Raw genomic sequence first — 19212 nt, forward strand, 5'->3', positions numbered from 1 at the left:
GTATCTCCCACCCCACATCCCCATGACCCTCAGATGGATGTGTTTATTCCACTCAGATAGAAAGAGAGTGCATACAAATGCCACATACAGTTGTAATCAGAGGAGCTTTAATTACACAAAAAAGCATATTCACACTGTCAGACTGCAGTAACAAACACATTAACATGATGACTGGGCTAACTGCAAAAAAGAGAGACACAGACTAAATTCAATTAGTTGTATTCATTCATTACAATGTCTTCTTTTTCTTTGCCACTTTTGGTGCCACATGTTTCCTCTGGGGCTGCTTCTTGGTTGGTTTCGACACTTTAGCTTTGGGCTTTGCTTTGACAGCTGCGACCTTTGGAGAGGCTAGGCTTGGGTTTCTTCACTTTTGGAGGTCTTTGGTTCGACACTACCTCCTGATCTGGAGGAGAGCTGTTTTCTGGGCATGATGTGAAAACCTGGATGTCCCTGACCTTCTGACCCTGGAGCTCAGGAGGGTGACCGACAGGTTGCGATCACCTCTAAACTCACATTCTCCATCCACCTGAGGCAGAGACACAAAGAGAGGCAGACAGAGTCAAAAAATAAGTATTGTTAAAAATACTGCTTGTAATAACAGTTAATCTAGGTCAGATTACTGATTACTACTCTTCCTTGATCCCCGTATCAGCTGTGCCACCATGCTGCTATAATTTTTAAAATACATACTGACACTTACATTTATTTACTAATAACAGTTTGAGTTATTCCTAGAAGAATTATGTGTGGCGAACTTTCTTCACCTAATGATTTTCAAAACCATAATTCCAGTGAAACTCTGCACTGACCTGCGTAGGGGCAGCAGAGCACAGTCACACCGCAGGGGGTTATCTTGCAGGTTGACCACCTCCAGGCCAGCGAGTGGGCTCAGCTCAGGAAGCTCCTCCAGCTGGTTTCCTCTCACAGTCAGAGCCTTCAGCCCCGGGCCCAGCCCCGCCAGAGCGTCCCTTGGACATCTGGAGAGCAGAACAATTAAAAGAGCTGTTAGCCTAGATTCGGCCTTGATGTAGTTAGAAATATTTATACAGTATAATACCATGTATGATGGCATTATAGGTATTATACATCTGTTAGAATCAACTTCTTTGCAATCAGTAAAACTGTACTGCCCCTTTATAGAGGTGAGTCCTACACCGCCCCTTTGCTTCCTTGACCCTTTTCTGGATAAAATAATATCCTTCAGCCTCATCAGTCATTGTACAATTACTGCTTCAACTGCTGTTGTGGATAATACTGTTAATTTGCTTGATTAAAAGCAACATTGTGTGGCATTTTATATATCTGATGAAACACTGTTGATCAAGTTTATAATAATATTCTAATAAATAAGCTGCTTTCCACCACATTCAGGTCTCAATGACTAAATTTAGTTCCTGAAAAGTGGTGATCAGTGGTGATTTCAAGTCAATCACAGGCTTTATGTTTGACTCTTGATTGTCTCACCTCACTTCCACCCTTAAATTAATTTGGATTTTCTGGCTTCAACTGACAAAATGTCAGTAAGCATACACTGTAAGTCCCTTAAGCAACTTATTAATGAAATCACAGTCCCAGCCTCCACATTTTTCCACAGGTTATGTTACATTAAATATTGATCCCAGGGAGTATAACATAATGTATAAAAACAAAACAAAAAGAAGTGAAGAAAGAGTGTACGGAAATGGAGAGATGGTGGGAGGAGATAACATAAACATGATGCAAACGACAGTTGAGAAGTGCTGTTATGGCCTCCTGTACCTTCTCTGTGCCCATCTGATCCATGTAAAGCCTCTTCAGACTTTGGGATACGGGCTGGAACGCATTCGGTCCCACCCAACGGATTGAGTTGTGAGACAGGTTGAGCTCCTCCAGACTAGGGGCCTCGGACAGAGCGTGGGTGGGCACCTCTTTGAGCTGATTTGAATCCAGGTGAAGTATACTGAGGAAAGCGGAGTCCAGAGCACCTTTGGTAATAGCAGTAATAGTGTTATTGGTCAAGTAAAGTTCCCTCAGTGTAGGGGTTACTGAGGATAGTAAACCAGCAGGCTCTAGTTTGGAGATGGCGTTTCGCTCCAGGTGTAACACAAACAGACTTGGTAAGACTGCCAGAGCTACAGAGACACAAAGAGACAGAACATATCAGTGTTTCAGCTTCCTGTGTTAAATGCAATGTAAATTCCTGTAGCTTTCATTCAAACCACTGACCTGATCCAGGGAACTGCACCAGCCGGTTCCCCTCTAGGTGAAGGTAGGTGAGTTCAGGGGCTCCAACAAAGGCTCCAGGATCCAAGGATGTGAGGTCATTGTCAGAGAGATACAGATAAAACAGGTTTTTCATCCCCCGAAAGGCACCGCCTTCGATTTCATGGATTTTGCAGGTCTCCAGGTGAAGGGAAATGACTTGGCTGGTGCCCGGGAAGCTGTTGGCAGGAAGGTAATGGAAGTGATTGCTGCGGAGGTCGAGCAGCTGTGTCTTGGTGGGGAAACCTCGTGGGACTTTGGTGTGACCCTGACCCTCACATGTGGCGTGCTGGGCTTCAATCTGGGCAGGGTCGAATCAGAATGGAATTATAACACCATGATTCACTGAAATTTCTAAACAATTATTCTGACATTTTGCTCAAACTTAAATATATATTTTTTAGCCACTTGAGGGCAGGAAATTGTTGCGAACATAACTTTGACGTCACCGCATTTTCAGTTTATATGGCAATTTGTTAGCAAACATTTGCTTATTACCATGCAATATCAGCATTCATTTGCAGTTATGTTTCTGGCCACCTGATGAACCTAAGTTCAATACTACTCTCTCTAGGTGTTTTCAGGCTCTACTGTCTCCTGAGGAGAATATCTGACTCTTCAGTTGCTAAATGTCTCTGTCTTCTTTTTCTTTTTGCTGAGAGTCTCTGTGAGAGTGAACCAGAGGAGCAAAGTTGTGGACTAGAAAACCAAAAAGTGATAAAAAGGTGAGAGAGGTGACAGTAGACGTGATCCAGCATTAAGATTTTTCTGAAGTATTTTCAGAAAGTACACACTCATAATTTAAATGGCCCCTTTAAAAGTGTTAATATTATTATAGATAATAATATTATTGACTATCATTATAGAACAGATCTGAACTGATTCATACTGTTGGGTAATTTCATCAGTTCAGTTTATAAATATGTTATTTGTCGTGTTTTGTATGTAAAATTTTAATCTGAAAAGTCACTGATAACTATAACTGTCAGGTAAATGTTATAGAGTGAAAAGTATGATATTTCCCTTGTAGCATAAAATGGAAAAGTGCATCAAAATAGTACTTGAGTAAATGTACTTAGTTACTTCCTACACCGCTGATAAATATGTTAACTATTCTACAGATATGTTCTTACACGTTTTATCAAAACAAGGCAGCCATAGCTTTCTCCATACCTTTGGTATCCAACAATGCTGACTGTCGAGTTATTTCAGTCACTTAATCTAGAAATATGACTTTTAACATAATCTGTACAGAGTCAAGTCACCTCACATAACAGTTACTGCCATTTTTCAAAAGCAGGTAATGCTGGAGGACTACTTTTTAACACAGTGCACAAAATCTGTCCTACAAAATGTAAAATATTGTTGTCAGTGCTGTCTACACACACACGAAACAAACAAACAAACAAACCCCCCCCAAAAAAAAACTCACATCACAGTCACAGTTAACTGGACACTTGACTTTCTGCTTGGGCTTGGCAGTGGGTGGGGAGCTTCCTGTGCTCTCACTGTCCTCCTCAAACTCGTCCTTCAGCACCTCCCCCCTGCTGCGGCAGCGCAGATCCAGAGGAGTCACCGCCTGCAGCGGCTCATCTGAGAGGTGAGGAGGTCCAGCACACGCTCCCAGCAGCTTCACGCTGCCAACACTCGCCCATTCCTTCAGGGGCCGCATGTAGCAGTTACAGTAGATCGGGTTGCCTTCAAGAACATGAATGATGATCAGGACATATTAAAGATTACATATGACATGTTCATCCTCCTCATTCTTTACTTATACTGATAATTTAGTTTTTTCATGTCTAAATTTGTGTCAGTGAAAAGGTACACAGTTGTACCGGTCAGGTTGAGCCTGGTCAGCTCCTTGGGGCCTGAAAGGGGCTCCAGGTAACGAAGCTGATTCTGGCTCAGGTCCAAGTGGGAGAGGAAGGGGGCGCCAGACAGCGCCTGGTCTGACAGGTCCTGAAGGGACATATGGTCCAGGTAGAGGTGTGTAAGCTTGGCCATAGAGACGGATTCTTCTCCGAGGTAGGTCATGGGGTTGTGGCTCATGTCCAGACGTGTGACCTCACGGAGTCTTTACAGAGAGAAGAGAGTTAAGTAGAAACATGAATGACACATACAACCTCGGACAAATTTATCGCTATGTAAAAAAGCAATGTGGCCCCAGGGTGGCTCAAAGTGATGCACAGATGCATCTGTGTGAGCTGAAAATGTTTAATGTTTTGTGTATCCCCGGGCCTTATGAAGCTGCTTCACAGATGTATGTAGATGAGAGGGAGGAGAGGAGAGACTGGAGGGAAATTCTGATGAGTCTGGAAATCAGTCAGAGGCTGAGCTGAACACAAACACACACACAATTAATGTGTTTGATGCTATAGTTTGTTTACAGCCACCATCTGTACAGATGCTACACACTGTCTGTTTGTGACAAACACGAACAGTCCAGTGATCAAATTCATACAAAAGACACAAGGTAAAACACAAGGTATTTTCTGTCTGAACCCTGAACTCAACAGCGCTTTAGTACGTCCCTACCCTGCCTGTGGCTCTTAGCTCCAAGCCCTTTGGTTCTTACTGAAGATGATGATCTTGAATAAATACTTTTAAAAAGGTGAAATCATTTCCTGAAACATAACATCTATTTATAACAGATGTTAGATTGGGTGCATTTTTGGGGACTATTTTTGATTTAAGACTAATGCTTATTTGGTATGTGTGAGTACATTGTAGTGAACATGTCACAGTTCAACAGTGTGACTCACTGATGTGTTATTAATAGCCTCTGGACAAAATGGAGCTCTACAGCACTGAGGAATAAGATACAGGGGTGTGGACATAAGTACAATTTTTGTTAGTAGGATTAGTTCATTGTCTAATTTGGTCCTTTCATGGGACTTAATGATAATGTGAGAAATATAGAATATCACCACACTTAGCCTTTAAAGCAATACCTGCATTATTACCTAATCTTGATGACCCATCTTTGTAGAGAGGGTTAAAGTGTCAATAGGGCCCCACTGGTCATTTTTGCCCCCTAGTGGGTTAATCTGGCCTTGGATGACAATATAATTTTAATTTATAAAAATGATATTTCACTGATTTAAATTAAATTCAGTTTTATTTACATACTCTGAAATCACAAATTTGACGACATACAGCATCCTCTGTCCTCAGACCCTGGATTTGATAAGGAAAAGCTCCATACAAAGAAACTTACACTCTCCTTAGACATGTAATGGGTGTTGTATAAACAGAGTGGACAGATTATTATGTTCTCTCAGGAGCACTCAGAGAATCTAAACATCAATCCCAGGATTCTTGTTTCTCTTTAGTAGTCTCTGGTCAGTGATTTTTATTTGCCAAAAATGCTTTTCCCTTTGTTACGCTGCATTTTTGACCCATAGAGAAACACTGTGATGTTTGTTCCTATAGTGACACTGCTAAGTTGTTATATTCCATGAGAATATTAAAGTAAGGTGTATAGCACCCATAATAATCGTTCAGATTGTCCCACCTGGACATGGTCTGAGTGGGGAAGAACTGCAGCTCATTGTGGTCCAAGCTGAGGCGGCTGAGGGTGAACAGGACCAGCGAACGCCTCAGGGGCCAAGTTGTTCAGGGAGTTATGACTGAGACGAAGCCACTTGATGTTGTTCAGGCCCTGGAGGAGGAGTCAGACCATTGTGGGATCATATTGCTGTGCATAACGATTATGAGTGTATGCAGTATATGTACGCAGCAGCTTCTTGCATCCTGTATCAGTGTCTGTGTTTGTGATGATAACAGGAAGTCTGGGTACCTGGAAGGCCATGTTGGGGATGTAAACCAGCTGGTTGTGGGTGAGGGCCAGCAGGTTGAGGAAGCCCAGCTGTGTGAAGACTCCAGGCTGGATCTCTTCCACACGGTTATGGTCCAGATGCAGCTCCTTCAGGGAGGAGAGGCCGTCAAAGGACTCCTGCATCAGTCAGGTCAGAGGTAAAGAGAGAGAAACTCATGTCAAGTGTCAGCCACACAGTTTTCTGACTAAAACATCAACTTAGTTTTTGTCATTGTTACAGTTTCACCTGCTCCTCTCACCTGGTAAAGGACGTCAATTTTATTGTAGGCCAGGTTTAGGGAGACCACACGGCCCAGGGTCCGGAAAGCACCCTCCTTCACCTTGATGATGTTGCAGCGCTGCAGGTTGAGGTGGGTGAGGTAGGGCGTGAGCAATGAACGCCCCCCTAGGCAGCACCTGCAGGTTGTTATTCTTCAGGTCGAGTTTCACTGTAATCTGCGAGGGAGATACGACTGAATGGAGGACGAATCTGAGACAGAGGTGATGCGTCATTAAGGGACAAGACTGAAATCAGAGGGAAGTCCCTGAGTGGAAGCATGTTTCTGATAATGGCACGTACATCCATGTAGCTGATAAGAGCTGTAGAGCCCTTGAGCAGTACAAAGGATGTTAAATGTAAGAAATATCTGAAATTCACCAGTTATGTCACTATTCCTTCTTCAAACAACTGTGTGAAGTGAAAAGCAGTCACTATACTTAACATTTGAATTCCTCACCTCATCTATAGTCGGGGGAACTTCGGTCAGGTTCTTGCCAACACAGGCGACTGTGAGTTTGGCGCTGTCACAGCTGCAAACCCTGGGACATTTTCCTGCGTCCACAGGTAAACTCAGCGCTAAAACCAGCATGAAGATCGCAGCAGAGAAGAAAGGCATCTGTGCCAGTAAAATGTGTGTTAGATGTACGATAAAGCTGCTGTAAAAACTCATCACGAGTTGGACCTTTAAACAGTCCCTTAAAGAAAAAATGAAATAGATGCCAGTTTAAACTGTTTAAACTACTTACAATTATTTACAACATATTGAACACATTGGTATGCCATCAAAAGCTTGATAAATTATATATAACATATTAACCTGTAACCAGTGTCTCAAATGTGGACTAGAACCACAACAAGTGTCATGTCATCACATGTAAAATCATTTCAACAAAGATATAAAGTTTAAAAAAACACAGCTTACCTTCAAGCAGAATGTCACACACTCACAGCTCTGTTGGCAACATGAGTTTAAGATGGACTGAATGTGAATCTGCCAGTTTAGGCTCCAGTTATCTGGCTGTGACTTTTTATTTCACTCTGACTGAATCCAGCACTCACAGTCTGGGTTCCAGCAGGCTAACAAACAAGGCTTTGGTAAATTCTTTTGTGGTGACCTCTGATCCTTGTTCCCCCTCACTGCAAATTAACACCTTGGCTTTACATTTTCTGTCCAGTTAGAGGCTGGAGCACTGGGGGCACGCAACTGTATTGCATTTGATAATTTAGGAGGATATCAAATATAATAAAAATTCTATGGAGTTAATAAAATGCAAAGACCGTGGGAGACACTCAAACAGCATCCAACACTCAAATCAGCTTTATTTTTCAACACAAATCCAAAAACTCTGCACTTTGTGCCTCATTTAAAGGCAGAAAATACATTTAAACCTGTTTCATTCCTTTTGATTGTTTTATTGAACTCTAGTCTTAGTTTGATAATATTTACCATTCAATACATATTTAATAATATCTGTTTCACCATATTTTTTGGGAATTTAATAAACATTTCATATAAAAAGAGAATAGTAAAGGTAGATATGAATAGAAAATGTACAACTGCTGATACTTTGAGTCCATATCAATCCTGGTCAGAACTTTTCTAGTTTGCTCCAAAGTTTAATCTGTGCTTCAGTCATGTGTCACAAACCAGGAGACAACAGGTTGTGTGGAGTGCGAGGCCTTTTCTTATTCATCGGAATACAAAGAGCATTAAGACCAGGTTGTCAGTGCTGTCCTGTGGTAATGAGTGTACTTAAAGTACTTCAGTAAGTCCACACTATAAGAGTATAGTCTATTTCAAAACACAAAAGCATTCAAGTCCAGTCCAGAGTCCAGAAAAGGGTGTGTTGTTGAGGGAGAGTGGTGACACAGGGAAGTGCGCCTGAGTGCAGTCTGTTCTTCTCAGGTGCTGCTCTGCTTCATTTGCTTCAAATTTGAGCTCGTGTGCTGGTTTCCAAAGGTCCATCAGTGATTAGTCAAAGTTCAGTCTGTGTGTGTGTGTGTGTGTGTGTGTGTCCTCAGCTCTCAGACCTGACTCTCTGCAGTGTTGACTGGAGGCTGTTTCTGGCATTTCCACATGAGTCCAGGGCCTTGTTGTTTCTGTGAAGGATAAACACACATGGTTAGAGGGTCAGGTCTGTACACACACATCCTCAAATTATTAAAATGAACTCTATTTTTTTATCCATGAGCTTAACATGACACTAACATGTGTTATCTGCATAGCTACAGCTTTTTCATTATCTGTTAAGGGTTGGGGGGGGGCTATCCCAGCTGACACTGGGCGAGAGGCCTGGTACACCCCTGGACAGAACACTAGTCCATTACAGGGCCGCCACAGCTTTTTGATATAGCTTATTACTCTGCAATAAAGCTCCACTTTTGTCCTTAAAAACATCAGTGAGCCCATAGGAAAACAGCACATACTCCTTTGTTAAAATGATCGCGAGCACTGTGGTTAAAACCAGTTCCACATACACGTCCTGCTGCTGTAAATACTGATTTAGTTCTGTTTGGGTAGTTTGAGGGCAGTGGCCATCTGTTCAAGGAAAAATGAAACTCCATATCTGTGACCTGTTTTTAAACAATTACCTGTTCAGTTACCTGGCTGTGACAGCAACAGACAGGTTAGTCAAGTCAGGAAAGTACTGAGAAACAGACTAACACATTGATGGTTTGGGCCTTTTCATTAGATTTGATACCTTATTAACTCTCCATGCAGTAGTTTTCATTGGTAGTGGTGGAATGTGCCATGCAGCATGTAATCCAGAGTTACTATTTGCAATTTTATCTTATTGATCCTCAGTGTTTAGAGTTTATGCTCCCAACACAACATCAGCTCTGTATTAAGTTACTGCCAGTGAAAACCAAACTTTTCCTTCTTCTGCCTCTTCACATTAAAAGCATTCAACTGCTGAAATATTTGTGTTCATGTTCTGCTTACTGTGAAGGTTAGAGCTGACCACGATCATTTGTCAAAAAAAGCATCTGCAAAACAAGGCATAGGTAAATTCCGGATAAGTGCTGATCAAATTTAAATATTGCAGGGAGAAATGGAACAAGGGGGAACAGCCACAGTGAGCTGTTAGATGAAGAACTGACATCTTTAATAAAACAATGTGAGTTTGTTTGGCTGCATTGTAAACACATATACCAATTGTTTATATGTTATATTTTGGATAAAGTAGCTGCTCAATATTTGCTGCCCCCAGACACCTGTAGTATTAAACTAACTCTGTCATTACCATGGTAACCACAGGTCCACAGTAACCACCAGGACTGAAGTCCTGAGGATTATAACCTTACTGGCAAATTACCACAAGTCCTTTGCATTAATTCATGTCACAGGGGCAGAAATTTCAACATTTGTCGATTTAAACTGAAGCGTTGAATTCTAAATGTTCAAATAACACTAAGTTAATAAACCCATTCCAACACAAAAATACGCAATCATCCAAGTGTGTCCACCACCAACACTGTGTGCACCGAGTGCAAACATTCATGTACGTGCTTCATTCCCAAATTGGGATGGTAATCTCTGTATTTTATACCTGCGAGCTGCATGCTGATTGGCTCATTGTCACGTCCTTACCGGGACATGAAGGCCTCCAGCACTGCCACGTTCTCTTTGGGGAAGTAGTCTTGTCGAACAACGTGCTCCAAGGCATGGAGGTGGCCAGGAACCACGAGCACAGGCTTCACTTTGTCTTCACTCTGAGCATCCAAGAGGACAGGACACAAGGATGGACAAATGGGAGAGGTGAGGAGAGAGGACTGTTCAGAGGCAACAGAAAATGCAACCAAGAGACAAAAGTGAGAAATGCAGGTGCAAATTAAGCATACCTTGATAAGTCCAAGCAGCACTAACAAAGATGATACAAAGCTGTAGCCTTGGAAGGAAGGAGTGGCAAAAGCTTTCTTCAGAAGGGCGTCTGTGAGGGGTGAAACAAATTTCTTACAAACTTCTTTTCTAATACAGTCAATAAAAAAGAAAATAAATAAAGTGTGTGTCCTGTTAGCATTGACCCTTAACAGCTGAAGTAAAGCATTAAATCCACCTTCAGCATTTTAAAATATACTGAGTATCATCAGTAACAATCTGATCAGCATTTTTCAGCATATGTTGGTGCAGTCGTGGCAAAGGTCTCGACAAAAAAAGATTTAAAAAGCAGAAGCGTTAATAGACCATTGTGCAGTTCAGCCACTAAAATGTTTCCTGTGGAGAGTGAAAGGAAACAGGAAGAAACAGGAAGTTTAAGGAGTAGTTCAACATTTTAAGAAGCTATCCCTTTAATGTAACAGGTGCTTATATTTTCTGGGGGTTGTTCAAACTCATTCTGAAATGTCACTGGATCAAACAATGAATATGTAGCAGTATGAGGTTTCCTCCTCATCAGTCAAGCACTTTCAGCAGGTACAGTCATAGTGTCTCACCAATACTGTCCAACACTGCATTCTTAACATCTTTATTCTCCTCCTTGTACACAGATGCAATCTTGAGGAAGGCTTCAGCTGTTTTTGTACCGTCTGTTACATCCACCTACAGACAGAAAGAAAACAGATTTAATGATACCTTACTGGTTTGTTTGTATCAGGTAAGCACACAAGATACATTTTACTGTAACATCAGAGCTGCAATGAAACCCAGGACATTTCTTTTAGCCGTTAGCACCTCTCAAACTGCTGTTTACAGCTGTGTGGGTGAAAACGTAAGCTGGTGGCTGGATGTATTTGTGGAATCATCCCTGTGTTTACCTGCTGCTCGATCAGGAAAGCTCTCTTGTCTCCCAGTTTGAGCAGTTTGTCTGGAGACGGAAAGCTGAGGAAGGAGGAGACGTCTGGTGGCCGGGGTGCTGATGCAGGCGTGGATAACTGATAAAGGCAGAGGAGAGAAAACTAAGTAAACTAACAACAAACACAACACTTAAACATGTATATGCAGCAGCTACTATTGCCTCTATATTGGACTTCATGTCACCTATTTTATTCTGACTGGGATTGTTGTGCATGAGGATGCATGTCAGCAACATTAATACTGTAACATATGCTCTTAATTAAACATGAATTAATCATGTTCAACTGCTATTCATTGCAGCTGCAGCATTAAACAACCCAAAATGTATAAGGTGGGATCTTAAACTTGACACAGCTCCTGCATGTGAAAGTTATTATTTTTTGCTTAACGTTTACTCTGATACAAACCCCACATATTATGACTCATCAGGTTATAATCATTTATCTGACCTTGTTGTTGCTGCTGCTTTCCTCTTCCTCCTCCTCCTCCTCCTCCTCCTCTTCCTCCTCTACTTCCTCCTCATCCACTTCCTCATCATCGTCCTCCTCCTCATCATCATCGTCGTCCTCATCGTCATCCTCTGGTTCACCCTCGTCATCGCTGAAGCAGTTTAAAAACACAGCTCATTAGTGAGGGTTTTCTTCTGGGATAAGATTCATGTTTTGATTACAATATTTGATGAAATCACCCTGGAAGTCACTGTGGTGCAGATCCACAGATTCTTAAACTGTACATATCAAACAGAGGAACATAAAAATAGCAGAGACAGGATTTACAAGAGCCGTGAGGAAGGTTGTGGTGGAGAAAAGAATTTTAATCTGAAGTCTCAGTGACTTCTGTGGAAGTTAAACTACTATGAATCATTAGTTAATTTATTCATTCTATGCTCCTCTGTTTTAAGATAAGTAGCTGAAGGAATGTTAAGTGAAACCAGATGTTCTGTGTTATCCCTGAGCAGAGGCCCCGTGTAATATTTTTCTATGCATGTGGTCAGCTCATGCTGGCGCGTGAACAGCTCGTGGCTTCTTGCCAATTGGTTGGAATCAGACTCTTGTTGGGCCATCAGCCAATTATGTTCCTCTTATTTGTTTTTGAGAACCTATAAAAATCAACTTTGTTCCTCTGTCACTGAGACTTTTCCTTCTTATTTCTGGTAATAAAGTTTGTCTCAACATTGTACAGTATATTTTAATCTTCAGCACATCAGTGTTTTGTGTGTTTGTTTTATGTGTGCCAAGTGTTTACAGATAATTTCCTCTACACTTCAGATACGAGTATACAGAGGGCAGCTCACAACACAGTGAAGACAGATCTCGGACCAGCTTGAATAGAAGGTGAAGGCTACAGGGTAGAGATCTAACAAATGTGCCTTGTTGTCTGCACTACACTGGTTTACCTAGGCTTATTGTCAGCTTGGCTTGATGATTGTCAGTTGGTTTTATATAGAGGTCTCATGTTTTTGCTCTTGTTTCTTCTCACAGTCCAAACACAAACAGGTCAAGTGAAACAGAGACTCTAAACTGAGTGTAATGTCACTGTGTGCCAACTATCAATGACTGGCATCCTGTCCTGCTCCTCACTCAATGCAAGCTGAGACATGTTGCAGGCCTCCACAACAGGACAGACAGGTACAGAGAAAGGACAGAGGAACTTCATTAAACACACCACAGGAGCTAAAAAGTATGACGTGATTACCTGAGTGATCCTAGAAGCTCGCCCATGTTCATGCCTTCCATGGCGTCTTTCAGAGCTTTACAGCCATCCTCTCCTAAACAATTACCTGAAAAACAAAAGGATCATTTTATACAGTGTCAGGAAAGCCAATTAAACACTACTCTTCTAAAAAACTTTAAAGAAATTCTTTTACTGAAAAACAAAAAATGTAAGTGTTCATATAAACAGGTATATATGTCAGGAGCAAAGTCAGTTCTTTGCAGGTTTGTACCATTTAGGTCCAGTTTTTCCAGCTGGTCCTTGTCCTTTACTGCTTGTGCCACAGCCAGAGCAGCTTCCTCTGTGATCTCGCCAAATGACAGATTGAGTTCCTGCAACATAACAAGATATTTAATCTGAAGAGAAGAAAAATATCAAGCAAAAACCAAGGAAAAGATAAGGAAATAAAGATTTTTCAGGGTAGAAATTATCAAAGCCTATGGGTGTGTGTGACCATGGTTAGTTTGGCTACATCTGCCCAGTCACATCCAGACTGTCCACATACATGCAGAAGGTCACAACATTCACACCTGACTATTTCTCTTTGCAAAACAAATGACTATTCTGAGTGGCGGCCCTGATCAGACCTGACAACCCAGGTCAGACAGTAAAGCTCTCACTCACCTTGAGGATTGGGAGTCCCTCTGACACAGTTTCTGCAATGGCCATGGCTCCTGCTGGCCGCACCAGACAGTCTCCAAAGTTTATCACCTGGATGCTGCGGAGGGGTTTCAGGGCCTGTGAATGACACACAGTATTTGCTACAGCTTCGATATCAAACCCTGAAAGAAGAATTATTATTGAAGCAAAAGTGATGGACAAATTGCTGGATGATCCCCCCCACCACCACCACCACCACAAAAAAAGAAGGCTAAAATTCTTTCTCTCCTTCTTCATTTTGATCTCATGCCAGAACTTGGATATAAAAAGAACATTTTTATTTCTGTATTTATTACTGTTAAAGCTTCACTAATCCTTATTTTACATAAACAATGGCTCAAATGACTAAGCACAATGTGAGAGAGGTCACACACAATGACAGTCAGACAGTCTGAAAATTGTCACCAACACTGTAGAACCATTTAGCAGAGCTTTTAGACTCTTTGTTTTAGTGCTTTGGCACAATAACTCTCATTAAGCCCTTTTCTTGGCAGCAACAATCAGCATCAAATGGTAGAACAACCAAAGCCCTTTTCAGACAGGGAACATGTAATGTTCTGAGCTTTATGTTATTTAGACAGAGGCGTTTGATATAGGAAACGTTTCTTATGACTTTATTCATCTCGTGACTTTATTCATCGGTAATCTTTATTAGAAAGATCCACAATGCTCGCCGGGTTTCTAGCCCCTGGTGTAACAGCATGGAGGAAGAAGAGTGCCTTCTGTTCTCTCACAGGCTGCACTGATGGATTGGAACAACTTATTCTGCTGTTGAAACTTTAATTAAAAGTCTAAGTTTTAATGACCACTGCAAGTGCAAGTAATGCTCACCCCGCCTCTCACTGCACATTCCCCAATTATCATTCTATTAATTTTACGACAGAGAATTCTACTGCCTATTTTATAAAGTGTAGAAGAGCACAGGCATAGAGTTAGAACTCTCATTTAATTTTTATTTTCTGCAGCACCAGTTTTCTATTAGACCGCAAGGAGAAAAATCATTTTATAGACTGATAAACCTGGTGAATAAAGTCGAAACTTTATCAGCTTAAAGCCCACATATATTCATCAGGATGTGGTGGAGACAAAGAGGAGTAAACATTGGATTTAAGTTAATCCAGAGGGCAAAAACACAACTCCAAATGAGTACTACTGTGGCTATGAGTCTGAGTCTGTGTGCTACAATGTGGATTTTTTTATTGTAAAAGTATGTTTTCACTGTCATTGTGGGCAACTGGATGTAGATTGATGGAAAAAACAGCAGTTCGATCCATATAAAAATAACCCGACAACATAAAGTGTGCAAAAAGTGAGGAGGTCTGAATACTTTCTGAAACCACTGAATGTCACTGTTTGCAATCACATCCACAATAACATTACAAAAGTAACTAGTTTGTTAGAGTCTGTGTTTGAGTGTGTTGAGGTTTTCTGGACAAAAAGAAAACGATTATCTATCTATTTCAACAATGAGAATTTCATTGTCTGCGATTGTAACTACATGCCAACAGTCATGATATTAATCTCAGGTGTATCCATACCTGAGCCATGGCCATAGCACCCTTCTCAGTAAAGGTGTTGTCATTGAGGTTGAGGATGCGGAGTCCTTTGTTGTGCTGCATGGCTGTGGCCAGGGCTGTCACACCAGGGTGATTGATGCCATTCTGGGGCATGTGAACCTCCTCCAGGCTGCCCATCAACTGGGAACAAAAATTGTAGATGCAAGATTGCTCTACTACACAGCATTCATACACAGAGACGGACAGCAGTCTACAATAAAAGACTCATAAACCTCTGAAGAACTATGGACAAGAAGTCAAATAATTGTCTGACAATATGAGCAGCATGATAAAAACTGGTCTGACATCAGTATTTGAATTGAATTTTGTAAAGTGCACCAGGAAGGCAAAGTGGCAGTAAAATCTCATACAATGGTTGAAACTTGGTTACTCAAAAACTACTCTGATGGAATAAAAGTGTAGTGTTATGATGTGGTATTCTTCAGAGTCCGCTTTCCTGTGTTTTCTGTCGTTCTACCGGTAAAGTGTTCAAAGCTTGGGGAGAAGTTAAACCTGTACCTGGAAAGCTTGAGCGAGGGCGGTGGCTCCGTCGTTCTCCAGTCGATTTCTTCCTGCAACAAACACCTTCAGGCTGAGGGGGGCGCCCTCTGCACTGGATTTTTTATGACACTCCTTCAAGGAGGCAGCCAAGATCTGAGGAGTACAAACAGAGATGTGTTCAACTCTGATGATTTTCATCCAAACATCAACAGATACATTTGACATTTAACATGATCTACAAAGGATTTGTACATCTCTGTTTGTTTCTTTCTTTATTGCTGAAGGTAATTCAATGATGACAAAAGATGCTCTTGTGATTCACCTTTCCCCCTCCGATGCCCATGCCACAGTTGTTGAGCCGTAGCTCCTGCAATGTGTAGCAGGCGGTGCTCTTGAGCAACTTCTCAATGCCCTTCACCCCATCTGGTCCAAAGGCGTTGTCACTGAGGTCTAAAACAGTCAACCTGGCACCTGCCAGCATCAGAGCGTCTCCCAGTGAATTCTACAGCACAAGGAGAGAAAGAGACTAAATAAATGGCAGGATACAAAAGGCATCACACCAAAACAAAAATGACTTGAGCTCTTTCTGCGATTATAGTTATGTAATAATTCAAGAGATGGAAAGTGAGCGATGTTCAACAGGTTCTGACTGGAAGCCTAAGTTTGTTTGACACGCACAGTAATGTAGTGGAGCAAATGCATTACCAGAGCAGGTGGGATCTCAGAGCGCAGACGACCTGTGAACATGTCACTCCAATAACAGCGCTGAAAGAGACAGATAAAAAATGTACAACATCAGTGTGAGCCAAGAGACTAGCTTATACATATTCAACTAAAAAAGAAAAAGCAAAATGACAAGATACTAACCCCAATCTACTTACAACATATTACATCTGAAACAAATACATATACATAGTTGATCAAGACAAAAATAATCTGCAGATATCTGAATAATCTGTTGGTCATTTAAGTCTAGCAAAAGTGCCGTATATTCCTTAGTATTTGTAGCTTTTTGTGTCTTATGTAAAAGTAAATGTAATCACCTTTAGATTTTGAAGTGTTGGAAGAAAAAAAAAGGGGTTTCGGTTTTTATTTTTGTTGTTTCTGAATTTACTGACATCACTTTGGACTAATGGAAATTGTGATAGGAATTTTTAACTTTGTTCATATTGACTCTGTTAACATTTATCAAGTAAAAGTACCAAACATGTCCTAGTTATGGTGTCAAAAAGGTGACAAACTTGACTGTGAGATTCAAAATGAGAATGTGAGCAGTAAACACTTCAAACCTTGAATTCGCTCTTTGTCTCTAGGGCCTTGGCGATGGCCCGTGCTGCCTCCACGCCAACAGTGTTTCCCTCCAACCTCAGAGCCTGTAATCCCTCAAAGTCCTGGATCTCCTTCACCATCTCTTCCACTAGAGAGGGGGAACAAGAATTATAGGTTGAGTAAAAAGGAAAGGGAGAGTGAAGTGTGATGGGGGAAAAAAAATCATTAAAACCAAGAATGAAGTCATGCCTCACTGTCTTACTGATGGCTGACACTCACCTGATTGGGCATCATCCAGCTTTCTTCCCTGGCCTTTGTAGCTCAGCTCTCCCTCCTCTACTCCAGTCTGGGCCAGCGAGTCGGCCAACTGAGCAACAAGGTCTGTCGCCATTGGGACACCTGAAGAGACAAACACACTGTTTACTATTTATTCTGCTTCATAATATCCTGGAACTGGTTTCCTCTGCTGCACAGTTAGCACTCATCACCCATTATGAACCAAAACACTGACCACCTAACAGAGGCAAATTAAACTCCACAACATACAGTTATATATGAACATCCTGGTTTTAACTAAGTGGTTTTATTCTACCTTTACACTAGACAGAAACTACTGAAAGTGTTGTTTTCACTGAAGAAAAAAACCCACTCTAAAACAGTGTTTACACCTGGTGTACCATATAACAGTACAGCTCAGATTTAATCTATGGATCTGCACCTGTGTCACTGTGTGCTTGACTCTGTACAGAGTGTAAAGGTTTCATCCAAAGTTAAAGATTAGGGATAAATCCTGGAGCTCACACTGACTAAACAGCTGCGATGCTGTGACAGTGTGTATTGAGAGTGTCCAGCTCGACTCATAAACATAACTTTTCATGCTCTTCTAAGAGCTGTAGGGTTTCATACAGACCGACTTCACAAACTACAGTCACTGGCATTAAGAGTTGTTTTGGGTGGGTTTCCCTCGTCAGCAGCCGGTAGCTAGCATTAGCCGAGTGCTTGTAACGGTATGCTAACACACCTACAGGCACCATAACGCCGGTGGAGTTGGTACGGTTACCGGCACAGTAACATACGACGTGTTTCCTAGATAGTTATAAACTTTAGTCCCATGGTTACCAGACTAAGAGTGATAATTTAGTCAGCTAGCTAGCATGGGTAACATGAGACAGAGCGTGGCTGTACTCGGCCTCTCCTGTCGGTCATCCATAAACCGCTGTCTGCCTACACTACATTAGCCTGACCTCTCCGGTGCGCCGTTTAAAGCCGTTACTCCAGAAACTACACTGCATCGCTTAGTCTGCTCCCGATAGACATTTATATCAGCATTACCACAACACTGCTGTGCCGATTGAGTCCAGTCCAGTTACACACTCCCGCTCGCCCCTCACGTTCAAAACCAAATTTCAGCAGCACACTACCCGACCTGACGAAAGCAGAGCTAGGAGACAAGGGACTTGTAGTTCAATTAGACCTCAACGGTGCGTTCACGTGCTTCTCTAATGCTCTACAACCTCTATATTCAGGTTATGGGAAAATTGGTTATGGGAAAATTGGTCGTAAGCAGTGTCTTGTCGTGGAGACAGACAAATGGACCTTGTAATTATTTGTTTTATTCCATATTAGGTCTACCTACTGTTATTCCTGCCTCACTGGAGCTAAATAAATGTGTTTCGAAAATCATGTAAGTTTCATATCTTGACTGAGAAAGGTTTGGCTGAAGTCAAGTCTTTATTCACATCAGCATTTAATACTTTAACATTATAAAAGTGACAATCATGACCAATCACAGTAGCTTCCTCCTTCCTGAGTTTCACCCTCTGAAACTGATTTATGAAAAGTAGTGAGACCTTTAACATGTCTGCCCATTGTGTCATGATCTGTCCATGACTGTAGGAGCTGGAGATTTGATTAGATGCTGTTTATTGATATTATTTCAGATTAGAATATTTAAAGTTGCCTATCTGGCAAGAACTGGTCTTTAAACATGAGTCTTCAGACATTTTTATTCACTATGGTGCTACCCTTGTTAGTAGTGTAGTGGGAGGGTCCTCCTGTGACTTCCTGTCCTTGCTTATCTGTTTGTTTCCAACAGCTGTTTAAGAACTGCCTCACCCATGCAGTCTCCCAGGTTGTTGAAATCAGAGTTGAATACAACAGCTACCAATAGTGAAGCGTCCCTCCCAGGTAGTGGTCATTGGTAGTGGTGCCAGTCCCACCCAGCCAGTCAGATGGTCATGTCTGACCCATGTATTTGAAACACAGAAACATCTGTGAAATGTATGAAATGTGAGCAGTACTGCTGAAGCAAAGTCTATGTATCAAAACACAGCTGCTGACAGTCTTGGTGCTGCTGAAATGAGTTATGTCTTTAAAG

General features: G+C 41.6%; 2 protein-coding genes across 5 annotated transcripts; both read right to left on the bottom strand.

Moving 5' to 3' along the window:
- Window positions 1–103: 103 nt before the first annotated feature.
- Window positions 104–6935, bottom strand: chadla (chondroadherin-like a). Its single transcript, XM_051074073.1, is given in 13 exon segments — window positions 104–488; window positions 490–529; window positions 813–1024; window positions 1681–2114; window positions 2209–2545; window positions 3677–3942; window positions 4080–4318; window positions 5759–5829; window positions 5831–5905; window positions 6044–6199; window positions 6322–6450; window positions 6452–6517; window positions 6799–6935. Coding segments are annotated over 13 exon segments (2337 nt in total). The 5' UTR covers window positions 6931–6935; the 3' UTR covers window positions 104–308.
- A 701-nt stretch (window positions 6936–7636) lies between these two features.
- On the bottom strand, window positions 7637–18300 carry rangap1a (RAN GTPase activating protein 1a). 4 transcript variants are annotated; one of them, XR_001960125.2, is made up of 17 exons: window positions 18168–18300; window positions 17115–17234; window positions 16856–16983; window positions 16272–16331; window positions 15889–16068; window positions 15585–15719; window positions 15048–15206; window positions 13474–13587; window positions 13082–13181; window positions 12832–12916; window positions 11586–11736; window positions 11097–11213; window positions 10776–10881; window positions 10185–10273; window positions 9893–10055; window positions 9286–9329; window positions 7637–8441 (listed from the first exon to the last, which is right to left on the bottom strand). XR_001960125.2 is itself a non-coding variant. In XM_051073979.1 (17 exons), the coding sequence occupies exons 2-16, from the start codon at window positions 17224–17226 to the stop codon at window positions 9317–9319; spliced, it is 1671 nt and encodes a 556-aa protein (XP_050929936.1). In that variant the 5' UTR covers window positions 17227–17234; window positions 18168–18300; the 3' UTR covers window positions 7637–8441; window positions 9286–9316. The 4 variants fall into 4 exon arrangements, 3 of the variants coding, with proteins under 3 accessions (XP_050929936.1, XP_018523283.1, XP_018523285.1); XM_051073979.1 differs by having other exon boundaries at window positions 9934–10055; XM_018667767.2 differs by lacking the exon at window positions 9286–9329 and having other exon boundaries at window positions 9934–10055.
- Window positions 18301–19212: the final 912 nt, after the last annotated feature.

This window comes from Lates calcarifer, linkage group LG11, assembly GCF_001640805.2.
Source record: "Lates calcarifer isolate ASB-BC8 linkage group LG11, TLL_Latcal_v3, whole genome shotgun sequence".
NCBI classification, from domain to species: Eukaryota; Metazoa; Chordata; class Actinopteri; family Centropomidae; genus Lates; species Lates calcarifer.

Coding starts and splice junctions, on each gene's coding strand:
- rangap1a (XM_018667767.2), bottom strand. CDS start 17,226: ATGGCGACAGACCTTGTTGCTCAGTTGGCCGACTCGCTGGCCCAGACT. Junction 11,737..12,831: donor GAGCTTCTAGGATCACTCAG/GTAATCACGTCA, acceptor AAACTGCTTCAG/CGATGACGAGGGTGAACCAG. Junction 11,214..11,585: donor AAAGCAGCAGCAACAACAAG/GTCAGATAAATG, acceptor TGCCTTTATCAG/TTATCCACGCCTGCATCAGC.